Source organism: Mercenaria mercenaria, chromosome 2 (genome assembly GCF_021730395.1).
Source record: "Mercenaria mercenaria strain notata chromosome 2, MADL_Memer_1, whole genome shotgun sequence".
In the NCBI taxonomy this organism is placed as follows: domain Eukaryota; kingdom Metazoa; phylum Mollusca; class Bivalvia; order Venerida; family Veneridae; genus Mercenaria; species Mercenaria mercenaria.
Genome location: NC_069362.1, coordinates 3,463,916 through 3,489,549, shown reverse-complemented (window position 1 = coordinate 3,489,549; position 25,634 = coordinate 3,463,916). Strand labels below are relative to the sequence as shown.

General features: G+C 35.7%; 2 protein-coding genes across 2 annotated transcripts in view; one reads left to right on the top strand and one right to left on the bottom strand.

The window, feature by feature from the left end:
- Positions 1 to 121: 121 nt before the first annotated feature.
- LOC123563049 (alpha-(1,3)-fucosyltransferase 10-like) lies at positions 122 to 25,043 on the bottom strand. The gene is made up of 7 exons (XM_045355615.2): positions 24,992 to 25,043; positions 23,954 to 24,080; positions 22,584 to 22,629; positions 21,425 to 21,597; positions 20,120 to 20,523; positions 17,602 to 17,776; positions 122 to 15,369 (listed from the first exon to the last, which is right to left on the bottom strand). The coding sequence occupies exons 2-7, from the start codon at positions 24,053 to 24,055 to the stop codon at positions 14,857 to 14,859; spliced, it is 1,413 nt and encodes a 470-aa protein (XP_045211550.2). The 5' UTR covers positions 24,056 to 24,080; positions 24,992 to 25,043; the 3' UTR covers positions 122 to 14,856.
- Positions 25,044 to 25,060: 17 nt separating this feature from the next.
- Positions 25,061 to 25,634, top strand: part of LOC123563048 (suppressor of SWI4 1 homolog) — a 41,999-nt gene continuing 41,425 nt past the window's right edge. The window contains exon 1 of the mRNA XM_045355614.2: positions 25,061 to 25,163. Coding sequence (XP_045211549.2) covers positions 25,146 to 25,163 — 18 coding nt within the window. The 5' untranslated portion in view covers positions 25,061 to 25,145. The remainder of the gene's footprint in view (positions 25,164 to 25,634) is intronic.

The window sequence follows — 25,634 nt, the reverse complement described above, 5'->3', positions numbered from 1 at the left end:
AAAACAATGTCTCCATTTACTGCAACAGGAGATGTAAATAACACTTTATCCTGGAAAGGCATATAATTGGAGGATATTTTCATACTAAGCCTCAGCAAACCACATAAAACAAAATATTACAAACAGATCTATCATGTTTATTGTTCAATGCAGCAACAACATTCACCTAAACAATACACAAAAAGACATAACAATTTAGTGTTTCAACACCAATACTACAATAACAAACATATCAAAGTATTATTTTTTGAATATGGATAAAATCACTCCTGGACAAAATTCCATCTGAAGAAAATATGGCCAACTTGAAAGTAGATACAATTCTCTTGCATACATGTGGATAGGGGATTCTGGTGTTTTCGCTGGTGCTGGAAAACTCCATTTTACACCTCATGATCAGGGTTTAAGATGACTTTCAGGCAGTAAATGACACATAATAATTTGTATTATCATCAATGTAATAAATATGTGTAATAACTTTTATCTTTTATGTCAGAACAGGTAAAACAAGAGCACCGCCTTGCGGGTGCTGACGCTCATCTGATTTTTTTTTGTATAGAAAAATTGCCCTACCCATGATTTTCTAAGTCCAAAAAGGGCCATAATTCTTGCAAAAAGCAGGACAGAGTTATGTTTCTTGCCTTACATGGTCAGCTTATGATGGTGAACAAGTGTTGCAAGTTTTAAAGCAATAGCTTTGATAGTTTATGAGAAAAGCTGACTTAAACATATTACTTAACCAAGAAAACTGATTTTCTAAGTCCAAATGGGGTAATAAATCTTGCTAAAAGCAGGATGGAGTTATGTTTCTTGATGTACAGGGTCAGCTTATGATGGTGAACAAGTGTTGCAAGTTTCAAAGCAATAGCTTTGATAGTTTAGGAGAAAAGTTGGCCTAAACATAAAACTTAACCAAGAAATCTGATATTTTCTAAGTACAAAAGGGGCCATAATTCTCACAAAAAGCAGGATGGAGTTATGTTTCTTGATGTACAGGGTCAGCTTATGATGGTGAACAAGTGTTGCAAGTTTCAAAGCAATAGCTTTGATAGTTTAGGAGAAAAGCTGACCTAAACATAAAACTTAACCAGGCAACGCCGACGCCGACACCGATCAAGTAATGACAATAACTCATCATTTTTTTTCAAAAAATCAGATGAGCTAAAAAATGAATGCCCTACTAGTTACTCTTTGTTCTTATCGTATATTTTTTTAATTAAAACAAGATTAATTTAGGAAATTAAGCTTTAGATGATAAAACAAAACTGGAAACATCTTGATATCTTTCATGCTTAAAAATGTTAATTTTCTATGTTTTGTTTCTTTGTAAGAAAATAGTGCTATAAACAAAGTCATTTATAGTAAGTTCAATTTTACTTTTTATTATTACCTGCTGAACAATAAGAAATATGACATGCAAGAAAAAGATACTATCACTGAATTTTTATCCACCTTGGTCAAACTGAAAAGGGGTTTTTTGTCCAGGGGCTATTTTGCCCCACATTCTTCATTTTTCATGAGCAGTGTAAACAACAACAACAACAAATAGAAGTAGAAATAAACTTCTTCCCTTTTCCGTGTTAGAATTTTGTTTCATGAATCAAAATCACTTATAGACTTATAATAACTTATAGAAAATGTTTTTTTTTTGTTCTTACTTTTTTCACACAGCAAAACATTTAAAAAACTAAAACATAATAATAGATCTAGCAATTTTTTTTTTTTTTAAATTGAAATACAGCAAAATATGTAAAATACATATTGATCAAGGCTATTTTTGTGTAATAAAAATAGAATTAAACAAGAAACTTTTGACAAAAATTCAAATAATATCAAAACCTTCACCAATAGATCCAAAATATAACCATAGAAACATTTTTTCATACAATAAAAAAGCATAAAAACCTACTTTTACCCCAATAAATTTGATTAAGTAATTAAAATAATATACATGAAACATTTAAACATGCAATCTCATTGCAGATCAGAACAGCAGATGAGTGTCTGACTATGAAATGTAGGTGACAATTCAAACCCTTTTGGGGTTCAAACCGTACAAAGCCTAAAACTATTACAAATAAACAGAAATAACTGACAGATAAATCTGTTGAACTGATACTCCTTAATCCATGGCATGGAATCATACTTGTGTAAAATAAATCTTTGTGCAATACAACAAGGAAAAAACACAAAACAAATTGTTTCTGTTGTATATATAGCACAATAAATGAGCCATGCCATGAGAAAACCAACATAAAACGTTTGCGACCAGCATGGATCCAGACCAGCTTGCGCATCCGCGCAGTCTGGTCAGGATCCATGCTGTTCGCTAACAGTTAGGATCCATGCTGTTCGCTAACAGTTTCTCTAATTCCAATAGGCTCTGAAAGTGAACAGCATGGATCCTGACCAGACTGCGTGGATGCGCAGGCTGGTCTGGATCCATGCTGGTCGCAAAGCCACTATGTCGGTTTTCTCATGGCACGGCTCGAATATACTGTTATACCAAAGTGTACTTGCTGTGTATAGCAGAGTAACATAACTATCATTTTCTCATAATGTTATCATGCTGATAAAAATAACAATTTTAAAGAAATCATACATTTTGTATTAAATTTTGTTTAAGATTAGTCAATGATATGACATCATATATAGACAATTACTACTTTTTACATTGTAAATTATAATGGTAATACAATCATTTCTAATGTAACACTAGTATTGTAGTACATGTATAATTCTACTATCTTACTGATATTATACAAATTTGGAATTATCCTCATTTTCAATCAGCCTACTATTTCACATTACAATGCTGAACAGGTAATTTCATGTGATATCACAGGACTATACAGTCAATTGCATGTGACATCACAGGACTAAACAGTCAATTGCATGTGACATCACAGGACTATACAGTCAATTTCATTGGACATCATGGACTATACTGACACTTTCATGTGACATCACATGGCTATACTGCAAATTTCATGTGACACCACAGGCTGCATAGTAAATTTCATGTGACATCATGGAACTATACCAGTTTCACGTTAGATTGTGCAGGTATACTGCAAATTTCATGTGACATGGAACTATACTGTCAATCTGATGTGAGATTGTGCAGGTATACAGCCAATTTCAAGTGACAGCATGGTACTATACATCACAGGGCTATATTACCAATTTTATGCGACACCACAGACTAGTCAAATTCACGTGACATCACAGGGCTATACAACCATTTTCATGTGAGATCATGCGAGTATACAGCCAATTTCAAGTAACATCATGGGACTATACATCAAAACTACAGTTTATTTCATGTGACATCAAAGGGCTATATACAGGTAATTTTATGTGACATGGCAGGGTTATAAAGCCAATTTCATGTAACATGACAAGGCTAGACAGGCAATGTGGCATCATACAGGTTAACAGTCTTGATATGACATTAAAACTAAGATACAATAATTCTACAATGGGTAGCACTAGTTGGATGCTATAAAACTGACTTCGGGACTAGTCTCAAATCTGCAACATCTGATTGGTTGTTTCTGAGAAAAATTTTGAAATCAGCCAATGGTAAGGCTTCATTCTGACATAAGTCTCCAACTTCGGTTTTATAACCTCAAAACCTAATTTACCACTTGTGGTATAACAGACTGTATAATGTGTAATGTGACTTCATGCTAGTTTACAAATAGTTTTTGATGTAAAATCAAACTGCTAAACAATCAGTACTGATTCTCATTACTGTGTTTCTAACATACTGCTATACGATTTTAGTTTTAATATGTATAAAACATGATTAAGGAATGACCCTTGAAACACATAGGGCATGCTTAAAGTGTTCGCTGAGGCATGCAATGTATTTCATACAACAAGAGGACCATGATGGTCCTGAATCGCTCACCTCTTCCCACACGACCCAGTTTTGAGTATGACGTCATTTTTTCTATTATTTGACATAGTGACCTAGTTTTTGAGCTCATGTGACCAAGTTTTGAACTTGACCTAGATATTATCAAGATAAAAATTCTGACCAATTTTCATGAAGATTCATTGAAAAATATGGTCTCTAGAGAGGTCACAAGGTTTTTCTATTATTTGACCTATTGACCTAGTTTTCAAAGGTACGTGACCCTGATTTGAACTTAACCTAGATATCATCAAGGTGAACATTCTCACTAATTTTCATGAAGATCTCATGAAAAATATGGCCTCTAGAGAGGTCACAAGGTTTTTCTATTTTTATACCTACTGGCCTAGTTTTTGACCGCACGTGACCCAGTTTCGAAACTGACCTAAATATCATCAAGGTGAACATTCAGATTAATTTTCATGAAGATCCATTGAAAAAATGGCCTCTAGAGAGGTCAAAAGATTTAAATAATTTTAGACCTACTGACCTAGTTTTTGACCGCAGTTGACCCAGTTTCAGACTTGACCTAGATATCATCAAGATGAACATTCAGACCAACTTTTATACAGATCCCATGAAAAGTATGGCCTCTAGAGAGGTCACAAGGTTTTTTTATTATTTGACCTATTGGCCTAGTTTTTTATGGCACGTGACCCAGTTTCAAACTTGACCTAGATATCATCAAGGTGAACATTCTGACCAATTTTTATGGAGATCCATATATAAGTATGGCCTCTAGAGAGGTCACAAGGTTTTTCTATTTTTAGACCTACTGACCTAGTTTTTGACCACACATGACCCTGTTTCGAACTTGACCTAGGTATCATCAAGATGAATATTCAGACCAACTTTCATACAGATCCCATGAAAAATATGGCCTCTAGAGAGGTCACAAGGTTTTTCTATTTTTAGACCTACTGACCTAGTTTTTGACCGCACGTGACCCAGTTTTGAATTTGACCTAGATATCATCAAGATGAACATTCAGACCAACTTTCATACAGATCCCATGAAAAATATGGCTTTAGAGAGGTCACAAGGTTTTTCTATTATTTGACCTACTGACCTAGTTTTTGAGGGCACATGACCCACTTTCGAACTTGACCTAGATATCATCAAGATGAACATTCAGACCAACTTTCATACAGATCCCATGAAAAATATGGCCTCTAGAGAGGTCACAAGGTTTTTCTATTTTTAGACCTACTGACCTAGTTTTTGACCGCATGTGACCCAGTTTTGAATTTGACCTAGATATCATCAAGATGAACATTCAGACCAACTTTCATACAGATCCCATGAAAAATATGGCCTCTAGAGAGGTCACAAGGTTTTCCTATTTGTAGACCTACTGACCTAGTTTTTGACGGCACGTGACCCAGTTTCGAACTTGACCTAGATATCATCAAGATGAACATTCAGACCAACTTTCATACAGATCCCATGAAAAATATGGCCTTTAAAGAGGTCACAAGGTTTTTCTATTATTTGACCTACTGACCTAGTTTTTGACGGCACGTGACCCAGTTTCAAACTTGACCTAGATATCATCAAGGTGAACGTTCTGACCAACTTTCATGAAGATCCATTGAAAATTATGGCCTCTAGAGTGGTCACAACGTTTTTCTATTTTTAGACCTACTGACCTAGTTATTGGCCGCACGTGACCCAGTTTCGAACTTGACCTAGAAATCATCAAGCTGAACATTCTGACCAATTTTCATGAAGATCCATTGAAAATTATGGCCTCTAGAGTGGTCACAAGGGTTTTCTATTTTTAGACCTACTGACCTACTTTTTGAAGGCACGTGACCCAGTTTCGAACTTGACCTAGAATTTACTAAGATGAACATTCTGACCCATTTCATAAAGATCCCATGAAAAATGTGACCTCTAGAGATGTCACAAGGAAAAGTTTACGGACGCACGCACGGACGCCGGACGACAGACACCGCGCGATCACAAAAGCTCACCTTGTCACTTTGTGACAGGTGAGCTAAAAACCGGAAAAGTTTACAAAAATCATCATTCATATTACAACATAAGTGTCTCAGCTTTGAATCTCTATCAGTTTTGACCGTAGTCAGTATCAGTATAAATAAACCATAAGCAGCGGACTTCCATTCATGTCCTTTCATTACAGTTTAATTTGTTGTCTTTCTTGTTTCAAGCAAAACCATTAACCCAGGGTAAAATACTTCTGACGTTATAAATCTTCAAAGGTACAAAGTCATCCACTAACAGAAACTGTTGGAAAAAAGAAAGTTCTTTTACATATACATGTATGTGTTCTACAGGCAACATCCATTAAAACACGTGTGTCAGTGTCATGTTTTGTTTGCATTCAAGATTATCTACAGTCACCTACGGTAACACATATGGATGACTCCTTCAGAAGACTAGTAATTTTATTTGGAGGACAGTGGAAGATTCTGAAGAAGCAACAATGCCAGAAGCAGCTTCCCTGGTTCTTCAATGTGCCAGGTGTGAACTTCTAATACACAGGACTCTTTTCCCAACATTAGTAATTTTAGTTGGATAAGCCTGAACTTGAACTTGTGACCCTTTGTTATAGAAGTCAGACAGTGTTACCAGTGTACCACTGTGTCTGCCCAAAGTGTGTCACACATGACAATGTGACATATTTAAACAAGCATGCATGACCTCCGAGAAGCTCCTCCAAAATAGTTCATGACAAAATGTAACATGATCTATATAAAGATTCTCCCTGGGAAAGACTGTGAATATAATATACTGACAAACAATGACCATAAATAACAAAAACATAAGGCTTACAATATAAAAAAGTGAATATGACTTGATAAAGCACAGAACATTCTGCAATAAACAATTTCAAGAGTCGACCATTAAGAAAAAATTATGGCACTGCAATAAAATAAATGTATATTAGCAACTTTTCTATTCTAATATTTCTATGAGCATGTTAGAATGAAAACAAGAGTGGCAGACTGTCACAAAATAAGCCCGTCTCGAATCTGGCCTAAATCAAGGGTCATAATCCAAGAGTGCCTGTGGCGATTTGGCTAGTTATTGAACTTGGCCAAGATATTATGCCCACTACATTATTAGCAAGTTTGGTGAAGATCGGATGAAAATTGTTTGACTTAGAGAGCGGACAAGGCTAAATTTGCAGATTTCGAGTAATTCAAGGACCATAATTCAAGAGTGCCTGAGGCCATTTGGCTGGTTATCGAACTTGGCTGAGACATTATGCCCATAAACATTATCTGCAAGTTTGTGGAAGATCGGATGAAAACTGTTTGACGTTGAGAGTGGACAAGGCTAAATTTCACAGTTTTTCGAGTAATTCAAGGGCCATAATCCAAGAGTGCCTAGGGCAATTTTGCTAGTTATCGAACTTGGCTGAGATATTATGCCCACAAACATTGTCACCAAGTTTGGTGAAGATCGGATGAAAACTGTTTGACTTAGATGGCAGACAAGGCTAAATTAGCAGATTATGAGTATTTCAAGGGCCGTAACTCAAGAGTGCCTGGGGCGATTTTGCTGGTTATCGAACTCGGCCGAGATATTATGCCCACAAACACTGTCACAATTAGTTTGGTGAAGATCGGATGAAAACTGTTTGACTTAAAGAGCAGACATGCTTTTGGACGCCGACCGCCCGCCCACCATGGGTGTTCACATAATACGCCCCGCTCTTTCAGAGACGGGTGTATAAAAATCAAGCTCTCTCCATGGCTAATTGTTTGATTTACAATTAAACTCTGGTAAAAGTCTGGTAATAACTCTTAACTGTCCCAAACCAGAGAAAAAAAAACTATAAAAACCCTTGATTATTTAGATAATTATATTAACTACAAACAATAAAAGTAAAGTATGGAATATATTCTTAAATAATCACAGTTTTTAGCAGATAAATAAATAAAAAAAAAGTAAAATTTTGTTCCCCTAATATTTGAATATTATGCAGTAACAGTCAACCTCAAAACAAGAATCAACTGAAAACATCACTCATATACACAGTTGTGCTTCAGGATGTTCTCAAGGTGAGCGAGGTAGATGCATGGAAGGCAGAGCTTCAAAATACAGAAAAGTTATACATGTAGGAAAATACCGATTTTCTCAAAAGGGTCATGTTTCCAACCCCACCCCTAACTGCTTCAGCTGCCTTTAATAGTGTTTCGTAGCTTACCTTGAGCCTTTCATAACTGGATGAATGTAAAATTGAATGCTAGTTATTGCTGAATAGGGGCAACTTTAGTCAGACTCAGTGAGTCACAGGTATATATTAACTGGTGGTTTTTCAAAGTGGTAATATTGTTTCCATACAAAGTCACAACAACTAAATAAGGAAATACTAAAAGTTTTAACTCAAAATAAAGAAAATAATAAAAATAGTTTGATTCTTAAGGTAGTTCTGCACGTCTGATATACCAAAAGTTATGTCATAACACCATTTTTCCAGACAACATAGAACAAAGCCTGGACCCAGCATATGAATAGGACAATAATTATCCAGCATATTATTATGTCATCAAAAGTGTACATATTTTTTAAAAGCCAAAAAATATCAATATTACTTTCTTTCTAAAAATATTAAAAAAAAACCTGTTGAAATGTGATATTATTCCAAATAATGCCTTTGAACCTGCTTGAAATTCACTGTTCTAGTTTATCATGGGCAATTCTCTACAAAATAAGCAAAAGAACCTATACATCTTATTTAACCACAGACACTATATTGATTTACAACTATATTTAAAAAAAATCATTTTGGAAAATTTTGTCAGAATTGTGGTTTTTCCATAGATTCCTATAATGAAAACTTGAGGTCCAAAATTTTCAAATCAGTTTTGCAAACAAGAGGGCCATAATGGCCCTATATCACTCACCTGTTTTCATTGCACTTAAGGACAAGAAGGTACTAAATAAGCTATTTATAGTAACATAAAAGGGAAGTAATTAAATTCTTTTATTGTAAGTGAGCAAAAGAAGGATCTGCCAAATAAAAACAAAAGCAATGCAATGCAACGCAAATGCAGAGCAATATACCCACAAAACAAAGTCATATGACCTTTGACCAATAAATGTGACTTTGACCTTGAAGTGAGCCATCCCAAACATCCGCTCTGCACGTCGTTTCGATGAGGTGAACATTTGTGTCAGGTTTCTTTGTAATCCTTCAAGGGGTTCAAGAGTTATAGAGCAGAAGGGATTTGCTAACCAACAGACAGACGGACACGAGGCGATAAGGAATCGAGATCTTATGGTGATACAAGTTGTGTGCAAGCTTGGTTAAAATCAAATCATAAATGAAGCTGCTATTGTGCAGACAAGGTCAAAATAGCTAATTTTGGCCCTTTCAGGGGCCATAACTCTGGGACCCATTATGGGCTCTGGCCATTTCAGGAAAGGAACCAAGATCTTATGGTGACACAAGTTTTGTGCAAGTTTGATTAAATTCAAATCATAAATGAAGCTGCTATTGAGCAGACAAGGTCAAATTTGATAGCTAATTCTGGCCCTATCAGGGGCCATAACTCTGGAACCCATAAAGGAATCTGGCCAGTTCAAGACAGGAACCAAGATCTTGTGGTGATACAAGTTGTGTGCAAGTTTGGTTAAAATCAAATCATAAATGAAGCTGCTATTGTGCAGACAAGGTCAAATTTAATAGCTAATTCTGGCCCTATCAGGGGCCATAACTCTGGAACCCATAATGGAATCTGGCCAGTTCAAGAAAGGAACCAAGATCTTGTGGTGATACAAGTTGTGTGCTAGTTTGGTTAAAATCAAATCATAAATGAAGCTGCTATTGTGTAGACAAGGTCAAAATAGCTAATTTTGGCCCTATCAGAGGCCATAACTCTGGAACCCATAGGAATCTGGCCAGTTTAAGAAAGGAACCAAGATCTTATGGTGATACAAGTTGTATGCAAGATTGGTTAAAATCAAATCATAAATGAAGCTGCTATTGTGCAGACAAGGTCAAAATAGCTAATTTTGGCCCTTTTAGGAGCCATAACTCTGGAACCCATTATGGGATCTGGCCGGTTCAAGAAAGGAATTGAGATCTTATGGTGATACATGTTGTGTGCAAGTTTGGTTAAAATAAAATCATAAATGAAGCTGCTATTGTGCAGTCAATGTCAAAATAGCTAATTTTGGCCCTTTCAGGGGCCATAACTCTGGGACCCATAATGGGATCTGGCCAGTTCAAGAAAGGAACCAAGACCATATGGTGATACAAGTTGTGTGCAAGTTTGGTTAAAATAAAATCATAAATGAAACCACTATCGTGCAGACAAGAAATTGTTGACGGACGGACGGACTGACGACGGACGAAGGGTGACCACAAAAGCTCACCTTGTCACTATGTGACAGGTGAGCAAAAAATCAAGCATAAAAACTCCTCTTTTTGAAATACATTCTTAAGCTTTTAGAAATTAAGGTTTAATCAAATTCTAATGTGCAAAAAAAAAAAAAATGATCCAAATATGCAGAGCTACCTTAAAACATTTGTTTAGGAACACATGATTATTCATCTACTGTCACTTACAAAACATATGTTATGATATTGCAAAATGAATGATCACTAAAATTTAACATACTGCATAAATTACTACACATTCACTGTTTTTAATCAGGTAATATATTCACTTATTTTTTTCATCTAATATTTTATCTTTTTAAAACATTCTTGATATTAACTCAAGGAATAGTGAAAATATAATGCACAATTTATAATACAGTGGAACCTCGGTAATATGAACACCTCTAATCCAAAAAACTGTCTAAACCAATTCACTCTCACGCTCTTTCAAAATATATATCTGTCTGTGTACACAGCATGTAAGTCCATCTTTTAATATTAAAATCATCTTTGTGACTATGATGGCATTTTAGCACTCCAATACATATATGTGAATTAAATAGTATACACAATAAAATATAACTGTCCACTGGAAATGATACTGAAAGCAGGTTTTGCCAATATTTTATTTTAAGTTTCAATTAGGTAGAGTCTGGCTGACCTTTATTTTTATTTCATATTATTATAACATTACTGATGTCTGTAAAATGTTGGCCATCTACTTGTTAAATTATTTCTTTGCCATAAGTGCTTTTTTACTTGAAAATTTTTGCAGTTTGCAGAAAGATTTTTTTCCAGCTTATTTCAAATGGCTGAAGAAGACTTTGGGTGCCTGTACAGACAATATTTCAAGTAAGGGTGTTGTTTCTGTAAAAAGTCTCCCTGTACTTGCATTCAGTGTTGTCAAATTTTCCGGTCCTTTGAGATCATGGAGTACATTCAATACACTTGTAACAGAGTTCCGCTTAAGCCGGTGCTAGGGGGCATGAGTGGTGTTGTACTTACCATTACCTCTAATGAACAGACGCAATCAAACTGAGTCTGCTATCATTTTGCTTGGTTGCATTCTATGCTTCCAAGGGATCTTCTTGCAGATTTTATTAAGTCCTAACAGGAAAGCAAAGTGCATGACTCAAACATAGCAGTCACTATATAAATCACTTGGCCATATGTTATAAAAAAGAAACTCTAAATCAAAAAATACTCTGCCCATTACTCATTGTGGCAATAACACTAACTCACATACAAAGTTTAAACCATTCGCTGGTCAATTTTACACTAACTCATCACAGTTAACACATTTTAAGCAAGTTCAGAACTGCAAAGGTATACAATATACCATAAACTAACATAAATTAACAGCTATAAACAGATTTTAACATTCGTTCCTGCTTAATTACAAACAGCAATGTTAAAATCATTGAGCAATTGAAAAATAATTCATCAAAGACTGATATCTCACTTACTTTTCTTGCTGAATAATTGTAAGTCTATTTATGAATATAAAAACAAAATTCCTAGAATATTATGTATATCTGAAAGCAAACAGTCTTGGGTTTTTTAAAAAGCAGTCTATAAAAGGACATTTTGATATTTTGAAGTTATACTGCACCTATATTAATGGAAAATTTATGTGATTGTTCTCCTGTATCACTCACCTGAGTATCTTGAAAATTTGATATTCTTAACACTTACCATACTAAATTTAAAATTTCTATAATGAACTTGTCCATCTTTCAATTTGGGCGATACTCTTAACTGTTATAAGGGGTGCTTATCATAAAAATACTAACTGAATGGCAAACAGTGCAGATTATGATCAGATTGCATGGATGTGCAGGCTGATCTGGATCTGCACTGGTCGCAAAGGCATAATCAATCATGTCCAGCATGATAAAGGTTAAAAAAAATTATGCCAGGCTTGCAAGCCTCATGTGATCCCGCCTGGCAAAGTCAATTTAAACGGAATACAGCATCACAGATAAAGTATAATAACCCTGTTGTATTTTACTACCAGTCCTGCTTTTGGAGAAAACAAGAAGCTGCGTTCAATAAACGCTTGATGCCCCCAGTGGCATCCTTGTCGATACAAAGCAACCTAAGTCCAAAACGACGTCAAGTTCAAGGTCAAAGTGAGATCAGGTGATGTTTGAAGATGAGGAATGGTCACAGGTTACATCTGCATTAGTTTCAATTCATTCTAGTAAGGGGTACTGATGCTAGATGAAATGGTCCCATTTGGTTAACCAAGAGATGGCCCATATAAAGCAACTTAAGTCCAAAATGAGGTCAAGGTCAAGGTCAAACTGAGGTCAGGTGATGTCTGAAGATGAGGAATGGTCACAGGTTACATCTGCATTAGTATCACGTCATTCTAGTAAGGGGTATTGATGCTAGACAAAACAGTCCCATTTGTTTAACCTCGTACGTCCGGACGAACGAACGAACGGATGGACAGGACATCAGTAGATGCCGGGGGCATAAAAATTTAGCCTTTCATTCTTCTGAAAAATTATAACCTGGTGAAATATTATTAAACTCAATTTATCAGGTAAAGATCTGAATGGAAGTGGAAACTGATATGTAATATCTGGATAAATGTTTGGTCAAATCCACCCAGGAATAACTTACAGACAGAAATGAAATCGGGATGGACACTATAAAGGGGGATAATTAATGAAGTAAGATATGGGCAGGTTACAATCCATGAACACTGCACATTCTCTAAATGTCCTCTATCATTGTGTGCAATTTACATTCATTCCCTTCTGCAGTTTCAGATTTATGCCCTGGACAAGAAAATTCAACAAGAGTTGTCCGTAAGACAGCACGCTCCACTATTCCTGCGATTGACAGTAAAATGAATATATGTCTCAATGAGAGACCTCTACTTTAAAGGGAAGATACACCAAGGGGCATAGTTCTGTCAAGAACACAAATTAAAGTTATTGGGATTGTTACCACACATGCAGATGATGATGGTAATGATATATTTTGAGTTTCAAGTCATTATCTTATATAGCACCAAAGTTATGTCCAGAAAACGAAGTTTGTCAAAAGAAATTAAGTATGAAAGGGGCACAATTTTGTCAAAAATACAAATCAGAGTTATGAGGATTGTTACAGCACATGCAGATGATGACGATAAAGATACATTTTAAGTTTCAAGTCTATCTTATATTGTACTAAAGTTATATCCTGAAAGCGAAGATTGCCAAAAAACTTTAAGTATGAAAGAGGCATAATTCTGTCAAAAATACAATTAGAGTTAAGGGGACTGTAACACACATTATAAAGAAATATTTTTAATTTCAAGTCATTATCTTTTAAAGTACCAAAGATATGTCTATAAAAGAAGCTTTCGAAAAAAATTTAACATGAAAATAATTCCAAGTATAACAACTTTGTGACCTTGACCTTGGGTATAATGGTTCCTGCCCCTGCACATACTTTGTCTTTATACTGGACAATGTTTATGTGAACTTACAGTAAGATATAAGCAACAGTTACAAAGATATGACAGAAAAACAAAGGTTGCAGAAAAACTTTAACCTTAAAAAAAACTTAAGTATAACACCTTGGTGACCTTGACCTTAAGTATAATGGGCCCAGCCCCTGCACATACTTTGCTTGTATGCTGGACAATGTTTATGGGAACTTAGAGTAAGATATAAGCAATAGTTACAAAGATATGACAGAAAAACAAAGGTTGCAGAAAAACTAACCTTAAAAATAACCTAAGTATAACACCTTGATGACCTTGACCTTATGTATAATGGGCCCAGCCCCTGCACATACTTTGTATGCTGGACAATGTTTATGTGAAGTTACAGTAAGATATAAGCAATAGTTACAAAGATATGACAGAAAAACAAAGGTTGCCGAAAAACTTTAACCAAGAAAGCTCACGCCGACACCAGGGCGAGTAGAATAGCCCCCCTATTCTCCGAATAGTGGAGCTAATAAAGGGTGATAACTCAAAAATGAAGGACTTAGTAATGGTTCTTGCACATGACTCATCATCATGTCATGCTGATCATTAGTGCAAAGTTCTTTTTACATCTATCCATGAATGACAACGTTACAGACTGGACTGTAAATCGGGATAGACAGTCAATAAAGGGATATAATTGAAAAAGTAAGATAGATTGATTAAAGGTTATTGCATGCGACACATCAACATGTCAGGCTGATCATTGGTGCAATTTTTTTTCAAAATCCATTCATAAATGACAAAGAAACACACTGGACAATTTGAAAATGGGTCAGCGGAGAACCATGACTGAAAAGTTTACGAGGACTGGCTGCGTATTGCAACTGTTGATACACATGTGATAAACTGATAATACATGATAGACGATGGACAAAGACAGACCACAATTCCTCATCTAAACCCTTACTTTAGGTGAGCTAAAAAAATCAGATCTTTTGCAAAATTTAACACTTTCGTTGTGTGCATATAATATGTAAAAGATAAACAGAAAGAATGTTAAATATGATCATGAAATGATGTATATAATCGAAGAATTGTCTTGATATGTAAAAATGCTGACTTACAGTTTAATATCTAATGCTAAAACCATCCATCTCTTCTATTATGTGCAAGTTCTGAAAGTTTTGAGTGGAAATCACCTTTCGTTATCTTGATATTTTTATCAGCAAAGTAGCGTACAGCTTGAGCCATCTCTGACTTTTGCTGGTATTCAAACTCCCAGTTAAACTGGCCGACATTTTCTGCAAACTTCACTGGAACCGGACATTGTAAGTGTGAATGATCAGCGATAAATTTTAATTCTTCTTCACCATCTTGTCTTCTTTTCAAATTTTTATGAACTCGGTCACACACAAAACATTCAAAATCTTCTACAAAGTTGGAACGACCTTCCTTCCATGTTTCTACAATACTCCATGATCTGTCTTTCATCATCTGAAGAAAGCTTTTATTCGTGATACCCGTCTTTTTCCACTGTAAATATTTATTATATTCCTCGTCGTTATTGTTGAGGTGTTGTATATATTCTGCCAGTTCCTCTGGCGACTTGAAATCACTGACAATAATAGCTGAGTGTTCGTCAGGCAGAAGCTCCTGCAAAAACAAACAGCATGTGTTATAAATTGACATACATTCTGGAGAACATATAAATCAGCAAAGATTTCAGTACAAAACCTCAACAACATTGCATATATTAAACAAGAGCTGTCACTAATGGTGACAAATGCCCCTGCAGCCCCTTGACCTTTGACCTGGTGACCTTGACCTGGTGACCCCAAAGTCAATAGGAGTCGTGTACTCAATAAGTACTATCAGCATGTGAAGTTTAAAGGTCCTGCATGCAGTGTTTCGCGAGTAAAGTGCCTTCATGCAAAAAGTTAACATTGGCCCCTGTGACCTTGATCTTTGACCTGGTGACCCCAGTCAGTAGGGGTCGTGTACTCAATAAGTACTATCAGCATGTGAAATTTGAAGGTCCTGGGTGCAGTGGTTCGCGAGTAAAGTGCCTTCATGCAAAAAGTTAACATTGGCCCCTGTGACCTTGACCTTTGACCTGGTGACCCCAAAGTCAGTAGGGGTCGTGTACTCAATAAGTACTATCAGCATGTGAAGTTTGAAGGTCCTGGGTGTTGTGGTTTGCAGGTAAAGTGCCTTCATGCAAAAAGTTAACATTGGCCCCTGTGACCTTGACCTTTGACCTGGTGACCCCAAAGCTAGTAGGGGTTGTGTACTCAATAAGTACTATCAGCAGGTAAAGTTTAAAGGTCCTGGGTGCAGTGGTTCGCAGGTAAAGTGCCTTCATGCAAAAAGTTAACATTGGCCCCTATCACATTGACCTTTGACCTGGTGACCCCAAAGTCAGTAGGGGTGGTGTACTCAATAAGTACTATCAGCATGTGAAGTTTGAAGGTCCTGGGTGCAGTGGTTCGCGAGTAAAGTGCCTTCATGCAAAAAGTTAACATTGGACCCTGTGACCTTGACCTGGTGACCCCAAAGTCAGTAGGGGTGGTGTACTCAATAAGTACTATCAGCATGTGAAGTTTAAAGGTCCTGGGTGCAGTGGTTCGCAGGTAAAGTGCCTTCATGCAAAAAGTTAACATTGGCCCCTGTGACCTTGACCTTTGACCTGGTGATCCCAAAGTCAGTAGGGGTCGTGTACTCAATAAGTACTATCAGCACATGAAGTTTGAAGGTCCTGGGTTCAGTTGTTCGTGAGTAAAGTGCCTTCATGCTGAAGTTAACGTTGGCCTTCATGCTGAAGTTAACGTTGGCCTTCATGCAAAAAGTTAACGTTGTGACAAACGGACGGACAGCTGAAAACTAATATGCCTCCCTTCGGGGGCATAAATAGGCATCATCCCACATGCATCAGGGTGAGAACTGTAATTTTAAAAGAGTTAAAACAGAAAGATAATTAAACATCAAAAATCAAAATTAGATATTATTCCAGCCAATTAAATGCGTATCATATAAAACTACAACCATATTCCTTCTTTTTCTACTTCAGATTTCTATCACTTGACTGATGCTTTTGAAAGCTTTACAAAATGCTTAAAAATCAATACCAGCTAAAACATTCTGAATCACATGATTTTCAGTATTTATTTTATAGCACATAAATGTTTTCTGATGTTCATGCAGGTGTAAACCCCTGCTGATTTACGCAAACATTGAATAAAGCACCAAAATGTCTTTATGTTGAATGAGACTCAGGGTTTTAAAGGCAGGGTTTACACAATAACATAGCAACATATGCATGAACACCAGAGAAAGTTACACCAATTTCACATTTCTAATTTATCAAAAGTCTGAATCATATCCATGATCATCAGAAAGGAATTGACGTAGCTAAGAAAATGTGTGAATCTGATTCGGTATTGATGAAGTTATAAAAGGCTGATATACATGCATGAAACAAAATGATAAACAAGGGGTTCATCTCAAACACAACAATCAACTTACTTAAATAAATAGATATTGGAATTGTGAACTAATGAATACACTCTCAAATTTTGAAATATTTGAAATAGAACTAACAATGTTCTCTTTTAAAAATCATCATTCTTATAAAAGACTGGAAAGTTATTTAAATAATTTTGGTTAAAAATGTAGACGGTTCAATAAAACACTTTTTTCACTTATGTACCTACCAAAATATGATATCAACTGAAGTAATACTTTATGTCTATTTTCAATTTGTACTATAATATGTGTGATTTGAAGGGAGAATTAAATCCTAGCATATGTCAGATACTTCATATGTGAAATAAACTTCCCTCATATAACTGAGCTATATATCAGTGTAACAAGCTGCTGGATTATTACCTTTATTTTAGGAGAACCGTGTATTATAGGCACAGATCCAAGCATCAGGGGTCTCCACAATTTCTCTGTAATATAGTCATCACACACCGCATTCTCCATAGCAAATGAGAACTTATACTTGGCCTGTAAACGGAAGAAGTCCTCGTGTTCCATACCAGGCAATGGATTGACCAAACTGCAAACAATATTAAAACAAATTAATTAAAAACAATAGCTCACATCCCATACTTTTTAACACCTGGTGGACAAGAATATCTAAATAGGAGGGTTTCTGAAAATGGCATGCAGAGCTTCTGACGTTTCTGCACAAACCTTGAAATGGGCACTTTGCTTAACCCTTACCCTGCTTAATTTCTATAAATCAATTAATTTCTATAACCAAAGGAGTGACGAATTATACCCCCACAATATGGCCTTGTCACAGAACTAAGCCAATGTCAAAGCCAAACTTGCTTGACCTTTGACCTACTGACCTCAAAATCAATAGAGGTCATCTGCAGGTCATGATCAACCTCCCTATGAAGTTTCACGATTCTCAGTCCAAGCGTTCTCAAGTTTTTGTCTGGAAAAGGTTTAAATGTTCTGGGTCACTCTGACCTTTGACCTTTGGAACTCAAAATCAATATGGGTCATCTGCTGGTCATGACCAACCTCCCTATTAAGTTTCATGATCCTAGTCCCAAACGTCTGAAGTTATTGTCCGAAAACCGTTTAAATGTTCCGGGTCACTGTATCCTTGACCTGTGACCTATTGACCTCAAAATCATTAGGGGTCATCTGCTGGTCATAACCAACCTCCCTATCAATTTTCATGATCCTAGGCCCAAGCGTTCTCAAGATATCATCCGGAAACCGTTTAACTGTTCCGAGTCACTGTGACCTTGACCTTTGATCTACTGACCTCAAAGTCGAACTTGACCTGTATTTCATGATGTTACACCTGTGTACCAAAATTTATGATCCTAGGCCCAAGCATTTTCAAGTTATCATCCAGAAACTGTTTAATTGTTCAGGGTCACTGTGACATTGACCTTTGACCTACTGAGCCCAAAGTAGAACCTGACCTGTATTTTCCGATGTTACACCTGTATACCAAAAATTATTAAAATAGGTCAAGCCTTTCATGAGTTATCATCCGGAAACCATGAAAACCAACAGAGCGTCTGACAAGCTCACTCTTATATACACCCCCCAAAACTTCTTTTTGTGGGTATAATAAACTTGACTAACTTTCAATTTGGACAGTACCATTACCTGTTAAAAGTGGTGCCTACAAAAAGATACTGACTGGATGGCGAACAGTGTAGATCTTGATCAGATTGCACGGATTTGCATGTTGATCATGATCTACACTGGTCACCAGAATAAATCATGTCCAGCGTGACAAGGATTAATTGTGATACTCTGATGTTAAATGGTCATGTGACAATTGGACAGAAGACTATATGTCTGATATAATTTGTTCCCCCTCTCTGACTTAAGCTGGGAAGTCGAGGTACTCATTGAGAAGAAGACACTACTCGAATAAAAGCATGGTAAACACTGATTAGGTCATTTGCTGTTATATAAATGAAATACTGTTAAGAGAAAAATGTCACTCATCCCATATACATGTAAAATAAACAAAACACAAATATATTAGAGAAGAGCCTCTTTACCTTATATAATAATTATGTACAATTTCCTAGATTTCAAGAATTACTTCTGAGATGGAAAAATGAAATTATTTCTAGAAAACAGATATCAACATCTATATTTCACCTTTAAAAGGACTGACCTCCAGATAGCAAGACAACAAAGACAAGCGCTGCCGGATGACAGCAATGCTCGATTATTCAAAAGCCTTGTCAAATGAATGAATATGAAATTCAGAAAGGGGGCAAAACAGGGTTATGGAACCTGTACAATGCATATCAGCTCATGACAATGGACAATTGTGTGAAGTTTCAACCCATTCCCATTAGTTGGTACAGAGAGACCAGCTTACATGCAAAAACTGCTAAGTCGAAAAGGAGCATAACTTTGTAAAAATGCAAAGTAGTTACAGTAGAAAAGCGTGTGTTACAGGGCACAGAAGGCAAAATGCCTAAATTATAAAGCTTTATATATCCAGTAAATGTCGAAGTATGAATTCCTTCATGGTGTACTGGTCAAGATTGAAGTAAAGTTTTTATTGCGGAGGAAACCTGGGTTCGATTTCCAAATAAGACACTTGATTACTTGATTTAGCAGTTCCTAAAATAGTTTAGAAACAAAAACATTTTTATATGACCAAACTTCAGTTTTAAGGAAAGGTCATTTTAGGACAGTCCACTCAGATCTGGTCAGGTTCCATGCTGTTAGCTAACGGTTTCTCTAATTGCAATAGGCTTTGAAAGCGAACAGCATGGATCCTGACCAGCCTGGTCTGGATCCATGCTGGTCACAAACGCACTAGGTTGGTTTTCTCATGGTGCGGCTCAAATAGATCTTTTACAGAAGTTTTACAGTATAAAAATAAAGTGAAGAAATTACATACTGTGTAGGCAGATCTCTGTTGTGGACACATGATCCATATGAGTCTACCTTCATATACTCCATAAACATTTCAACAAAACTGTCACGATCTGACGGTACATTACAATCACTCTGTGCATAGAAGACTGGTGCAAGTTCTCTCTGCAGTGCCGACTTGTCCTCCGTAGATACAAGGTACTTGTTGCTTTCCAGCCATGCTACACTCTCCACATACTGTAAGGTGAGTGGGAAATCTGACTCGCGTTTGAAAGTGCTGGTATGGTTGAAGAGTGGAAGAAACTCCGGCTGTGTTAGGATATAATCATTCTTTGGCGACTCCTCATGCATTAGTGCCCATTCATGGTGGGGTTCTCTCGGCAGTGGCAGGTCCTTAACATTTATGTCAGTGCCATAAAACATCAACACCTGTATACATGAAAAACTTTGTCAATAATTAATTTGACTGGAATTTTAATCTACTTCCATTTTACTCTGATTTCACAATTCTATTAAACCTTAAGCCTGCTGACAGCCAGTGATTTTTTTGCGACAGTGCTATTCGATCAATCAGAAAATTTTTAGTGAACACCTCTTTGAATAATAAGTGGTACTCCCCAAACTGCATGATGGATCAGTACATTTTAGAAATTTAGCAGGGTAAAGGTTAAGAATAGGGCTTTAAAGACAGTAAAATAGTAAACGTTTTTGGCCGATGGTAATCATAAATCTGGTTACTAATAAACATTTTCACTGAGTAAGTACTACATCTGTGCTAAATTGAAGTATAACAGGTAAGCCTGCAACCTGTATATATATGATAATGGAACAAATTTTTAAGCAACTGTCTCCTACAGTTAGTTGTAGTATATAACATACATGTAACTTATTTTGTGTTTGGAGTGTTCTATGGTATACATGTTAAAGTTTTAACATATGACAATTATATAAAAATGTCAACATAGGGGAAATTGGATTTATTTTTGATCAATCTACCCATTTCAGTCATAAGATGACCATCATCAGGATCAAACAACCATGACAAAAACATCTAAAACATTTTCTGTAACAAGATTTTACCCTGATAAACATATATAAATATAAGATAATACCACTGATATATGACAGGATATCAGACTTATTGTAACAGTGTGGAATGTCCAAATGCAGATACAAAAAGTTAAAGTATTACACAGACTATAAAACAGACACTTAACTGAAAAGTTCGCTTAATTTCACACTAAAATTTCAAGGTAATCTACATTTTGAAGCTTTTTTTATAAAATTTATGAAATTTGTTGTATTGATATGTCCTTTCTGAGTTTCTTACCTTAGTTTGTTTATGTCTATAATAATGTCTGTCTACTGTGAAGAAGCACATGTTCTCTCCACATTTCCTGTATGTCCCGGGATCTCCTGTAAACGGTGTCCACCACAGAATGACAGGGTCAGAGATATGTTCACGTAATGCTGAACTGTCATCATCATGGGCATCTTTAAAGTCTGCAAGGATATCAACCAAATTTTAAGCATTTCAGCTAGACTTTAATAAAAGCTTGTAGTTTATTGAAAAATCTTGAAATTTCATTACTGATAGTATATAAAATTTGGGGTTTCTACTTAAACAGCTATCTTTTGCTGGAACTAAAAATCAGTAATATGGGAAAGGACAACTGTAAGCTAATTAGCTTTCTGTCCAATTCCCTTAACAATAATATTGTAAACTATTCATGAAAAGACTTTAGAAAATATGCTTAAACCAAATATTACTGTAACAGCGGAGAAAAATGGCCACAAAAACTCATATATGTGTGTGGAAGTTGCCAGTCCTTGTGGAGAACATACAATTCTTGACCACTGGCTAATTCAACTGACTAGCATTAAATAGCTGAAGATTTCTTGAAATACTGTTGAAAAAGCAGGTGTAAACTTAACCAAACAAAGTCTGTAACAGTAACATAATAGCCATACCGTTTCAAAAAGTGTAAGACCAGTGATAACATTGCAATATAACAATTAGTAGTCTCACCAACATTTATGATACAGCAGTACAATTTAAGTCTAATGGTGAGCTTTAATGATGTAGGAAGACAACATTTCAGTCAAGGTCGGGCACTCCAATAGAACAACAATCTTCTTCAAGCTAGATTGGTAGCTTCTTCATATGGAAGCAATCTAAATTGTATGGGAATTTAAACCCAACACCTCAACGCAAATGAATCAAACACAGCAGTCATGGATGTCTCTTTGAATGGTCTTAATTACATATTTAGCCTGCTGGCGGCAAGTGATTCTCCCTTTGCGGCCAATGCAGATATTTGTGTAGGTTGATCATGGTCTGCACTGTTCGCTATTCAGTCAGTAAATTTTCAGTGAACACTCCTTTGACAGACAAGTAGTACTACCCAAATTGGATGATGGACCAGTCCATTTTAGAAACTCAGCAGTGTAAAGGATAAATAAGTACAAGCATTACACACACAATGTACCTGGCAAAGTATTGTCTTTATCCTCATATGTGTCCCCTGTCAACACCTGAAAGGCAACAAATATCCAATTTCTGATATATGTATTTCGAAATAATGGTGAACAACAATATTTCCATAAAAGTAACTATTTACAAAAGAAAACTTTTGAAAAAATTTGTCTGTAACAAACATAGTAGATGGTTGATTCTAGCAGGTGTTTTAGAGGCTGGTTTTATTGCTGATTATGCATCACTGTCATCTGCCTCTATGTTTTGCATGTAATATATTCATCAGGCAATTGTTAAAAGCTTTTTTCTTTCAATGTTCTTGCAATAAAATCTAAATACAGTTGTTAAATTGAAAAAGGTACAGGCTGTTTTTCATGAAAAACATAATGACTCCCACCACTTACCATGCCGAGATTGTAAAATGCCACAAATTCCAATGAAATAGACAACTAGGCTTGGCAGCGGTAACTCCTGCCAAGTTTGGTGGAATTCCAACAAGTTGTATAGCAGAAGTAACACAGATAAAATATTGGACAAATCAAGGCTCATGTCTCTACTAAAAATCTTTTAATCAGAACATGAAGATAATACAAACAACTACACTTCATGCTAATCACTACTGAGGTTTGGTGAAGTGCAGCCTAATTGTATACATGCAGTGGTGTAAACACTGTAAAATATGATGAATCAAGGGACATAACTCTGCTGACTGAACAGGAACATGTTGAAGATATGTATGAATAAGCGTTGCTCTGGTAACATCTGTAAGGTTTGGTGGAATAAAATTTGACGATTAAAGGGACATAACTCCCATGGAAATCACTGAATTGAAACTTGCTGGAAATATGCATAATCAGATTTGCAAATGATCACTCATGTAAGGTTTCATGGAAGTCTGACCTCTTATAAGAGAAATGGTCAAAACATCATAAAATTGGAGGAATAAAGGGCCATTTAACTCTGAACAGAACATGTTACAATGAAGCTTGGCACTGATCACTTTTGTAAGGGTTGGTAGAAATCTGCCCAATAATATAAGAGAAGTGGTGGAAACACTATAAAATTTGAAGATTTGTTTGTTTGTTTTAATCGACAGTATTTCAGTTATGTAATAGCTGACTTAGCTAAGCCGCGGGCTATAAAAATTTGAAGAATCAAGGTTCTTAACTCAAAATCATCAAACCTGGTAACGATGATGATATGCATAACTTGGCTGGGCACTGATCACTCTTGTGAAATTTGGTGTAAATCTGTCCAATGGTGTTAGCAGGGATGTGTGGCCACAGTTTGTGACAGACAGACAGCCTGACAGACAGACAGCACTAAACCCATTATATGTCTTCCCGACAACACGTGGGAGAAATTAATATCTAATTAACTCACCGTATATCCAACAAACATCAAAGTGAGGAATCCTACTAGTGAAAGGTACAGGAACAATTTGAAAGGATCTAGCCTCCTCTCCATCTTCTGTTTACCAGCCATATAGTCCCTCTATAGCTTCTTCAATCTGAATAGTATTACATTTGTTCATATAATAATCTTCTGTTCTCAAAGGATGCATTATAAAAATCAGCCAAAATAAATTAATTGTTGAGTATTTAGATATCAGTACAGGTTATATTTATAAGAAAATAAAATTAAGGAAGTGGCAATTAATGATTCATTTTCTGCAAATATGTGTTTTTTCAATATTGATCAGTTGATAGATGAATGCAAAATTTTCAATCCAAAACTGATAGCCCTAGCTTAAACCACATCTCCGAAAAGTTAACAGTTAGCCTGCTGGCGGCAAGTGATTTTGCGACCAATGCAGACCAAGATCAGCCTGCACATCCATGCAGTTCACTGTCAAATATGCTGTATTTATCATCCCACAATACAGAAGTGTCAGATTAGTAACAGATTTCAATTTGCAAAAGATTTAATGTTAACAGAATTAAATTATTATAAACCTAAAATCTAAGTTTGCCATATTTTTGTTAGTCCAACTACACTAGTTGCGATATTGTGATAATTTTTGCACAAGTCAATATCTCTCCTCCAAAAGAGAGGAAATCTGCCTTATCACAAAAATATCTCAGAATCAGAGTCAAAATATTTGGATTATTATTTTTGTTAACATTTTGACCTGCTCTGCTGCCTGGCTATTCAATTTCTGGAGCAAGTGGGCATATTCTTATTTCTAACACTGGTAAATAGTAATGACTCTATATCAATAATGATATATAGAAAATATACGCTCAGCCTCTTGAATGAGCTGATGTTTATCCGGATCATTTCACTAGCCGAAAGCCTTTCTTCTTCATTTTTGGCTAGTTTTCAAGAAAATAAAAGAGAAATCGGTAAAAGCATTTTCCAGTCCGTAGATATGATCATGAAACATAATAAAACCGAACAAAACTATGAAATAAAACTTACTCCAAAAGAGACAAGCCTGTTTCGTTTTTGCAGTGCTGTCAATTACCTATAGATTAATTGTTCGAGGTGAAATGGTAGTGCACACCGCAAGGAACACATGTTAGAGGAAAACAAATAATTATTTCCATATTTAAGGAACTAGATTCATCTAAAAATGGGGAAAAAGAGAAAGGTTTGGTATATTTACACTCAAAAAATATATTTACATGATTTTATTGCTAAGGAATAACAGGAAACTGCAAAATCAAGGCATTGTTATGTAATTTCGCGAGTGAAGAAACCAAGATCAGCAGCTGAAGAGGATGTTAGTCAAAACGTCCCCTAGTCAAAACGTCCCCAAGTCAAAACACCCCCCATTTTGGTCAAAACGTCCCCCTTTTCTGGTCAAAACACCCCCTTTCCAAAAAATTACCAGGTCAAAACACCCCCCTTAAAAATTTCATATGTAAATACATATTAATTAAGTTAATTTGGTAAATATTAAATGTTCATTATACTGTTTTACATGCATAGTTTTTAATTAGAATGTTGTAAACCATTAGTTTTAGAATGTTATAGCATTGTTGTGAAATTATATCTGATGTTTATATAGTGAAAAAGTGATGTTTCTGTTATTTAATAATAAAATTAAATTAAATTATAA

Excerpts from the sequence above, each read along its gene's own strand:
- LOC123563049 (XM_045355615.2), bottom strand. The coding sequence starts at position 24,055 with ATGGCTGGTAAACAGAAGATGGAGAGGAGGCTAGATCCTTTCAAATTG. Across the intron at positions 21,598-22,583 it reads TAAAGACAATACTTTGCCAG|ACTTTAAAGATGCCCATGAT; the intron begins GTACATTGTGTG and ends ATATCCTTGCAG. Across the intron at positions 20,524-21,424 it reads ATAGACATAAACAAACTAAG|GTGTTGATGTTTTATGGCAC; the intron begins GTAAGAAACTCA and ends TCATGTATACAG.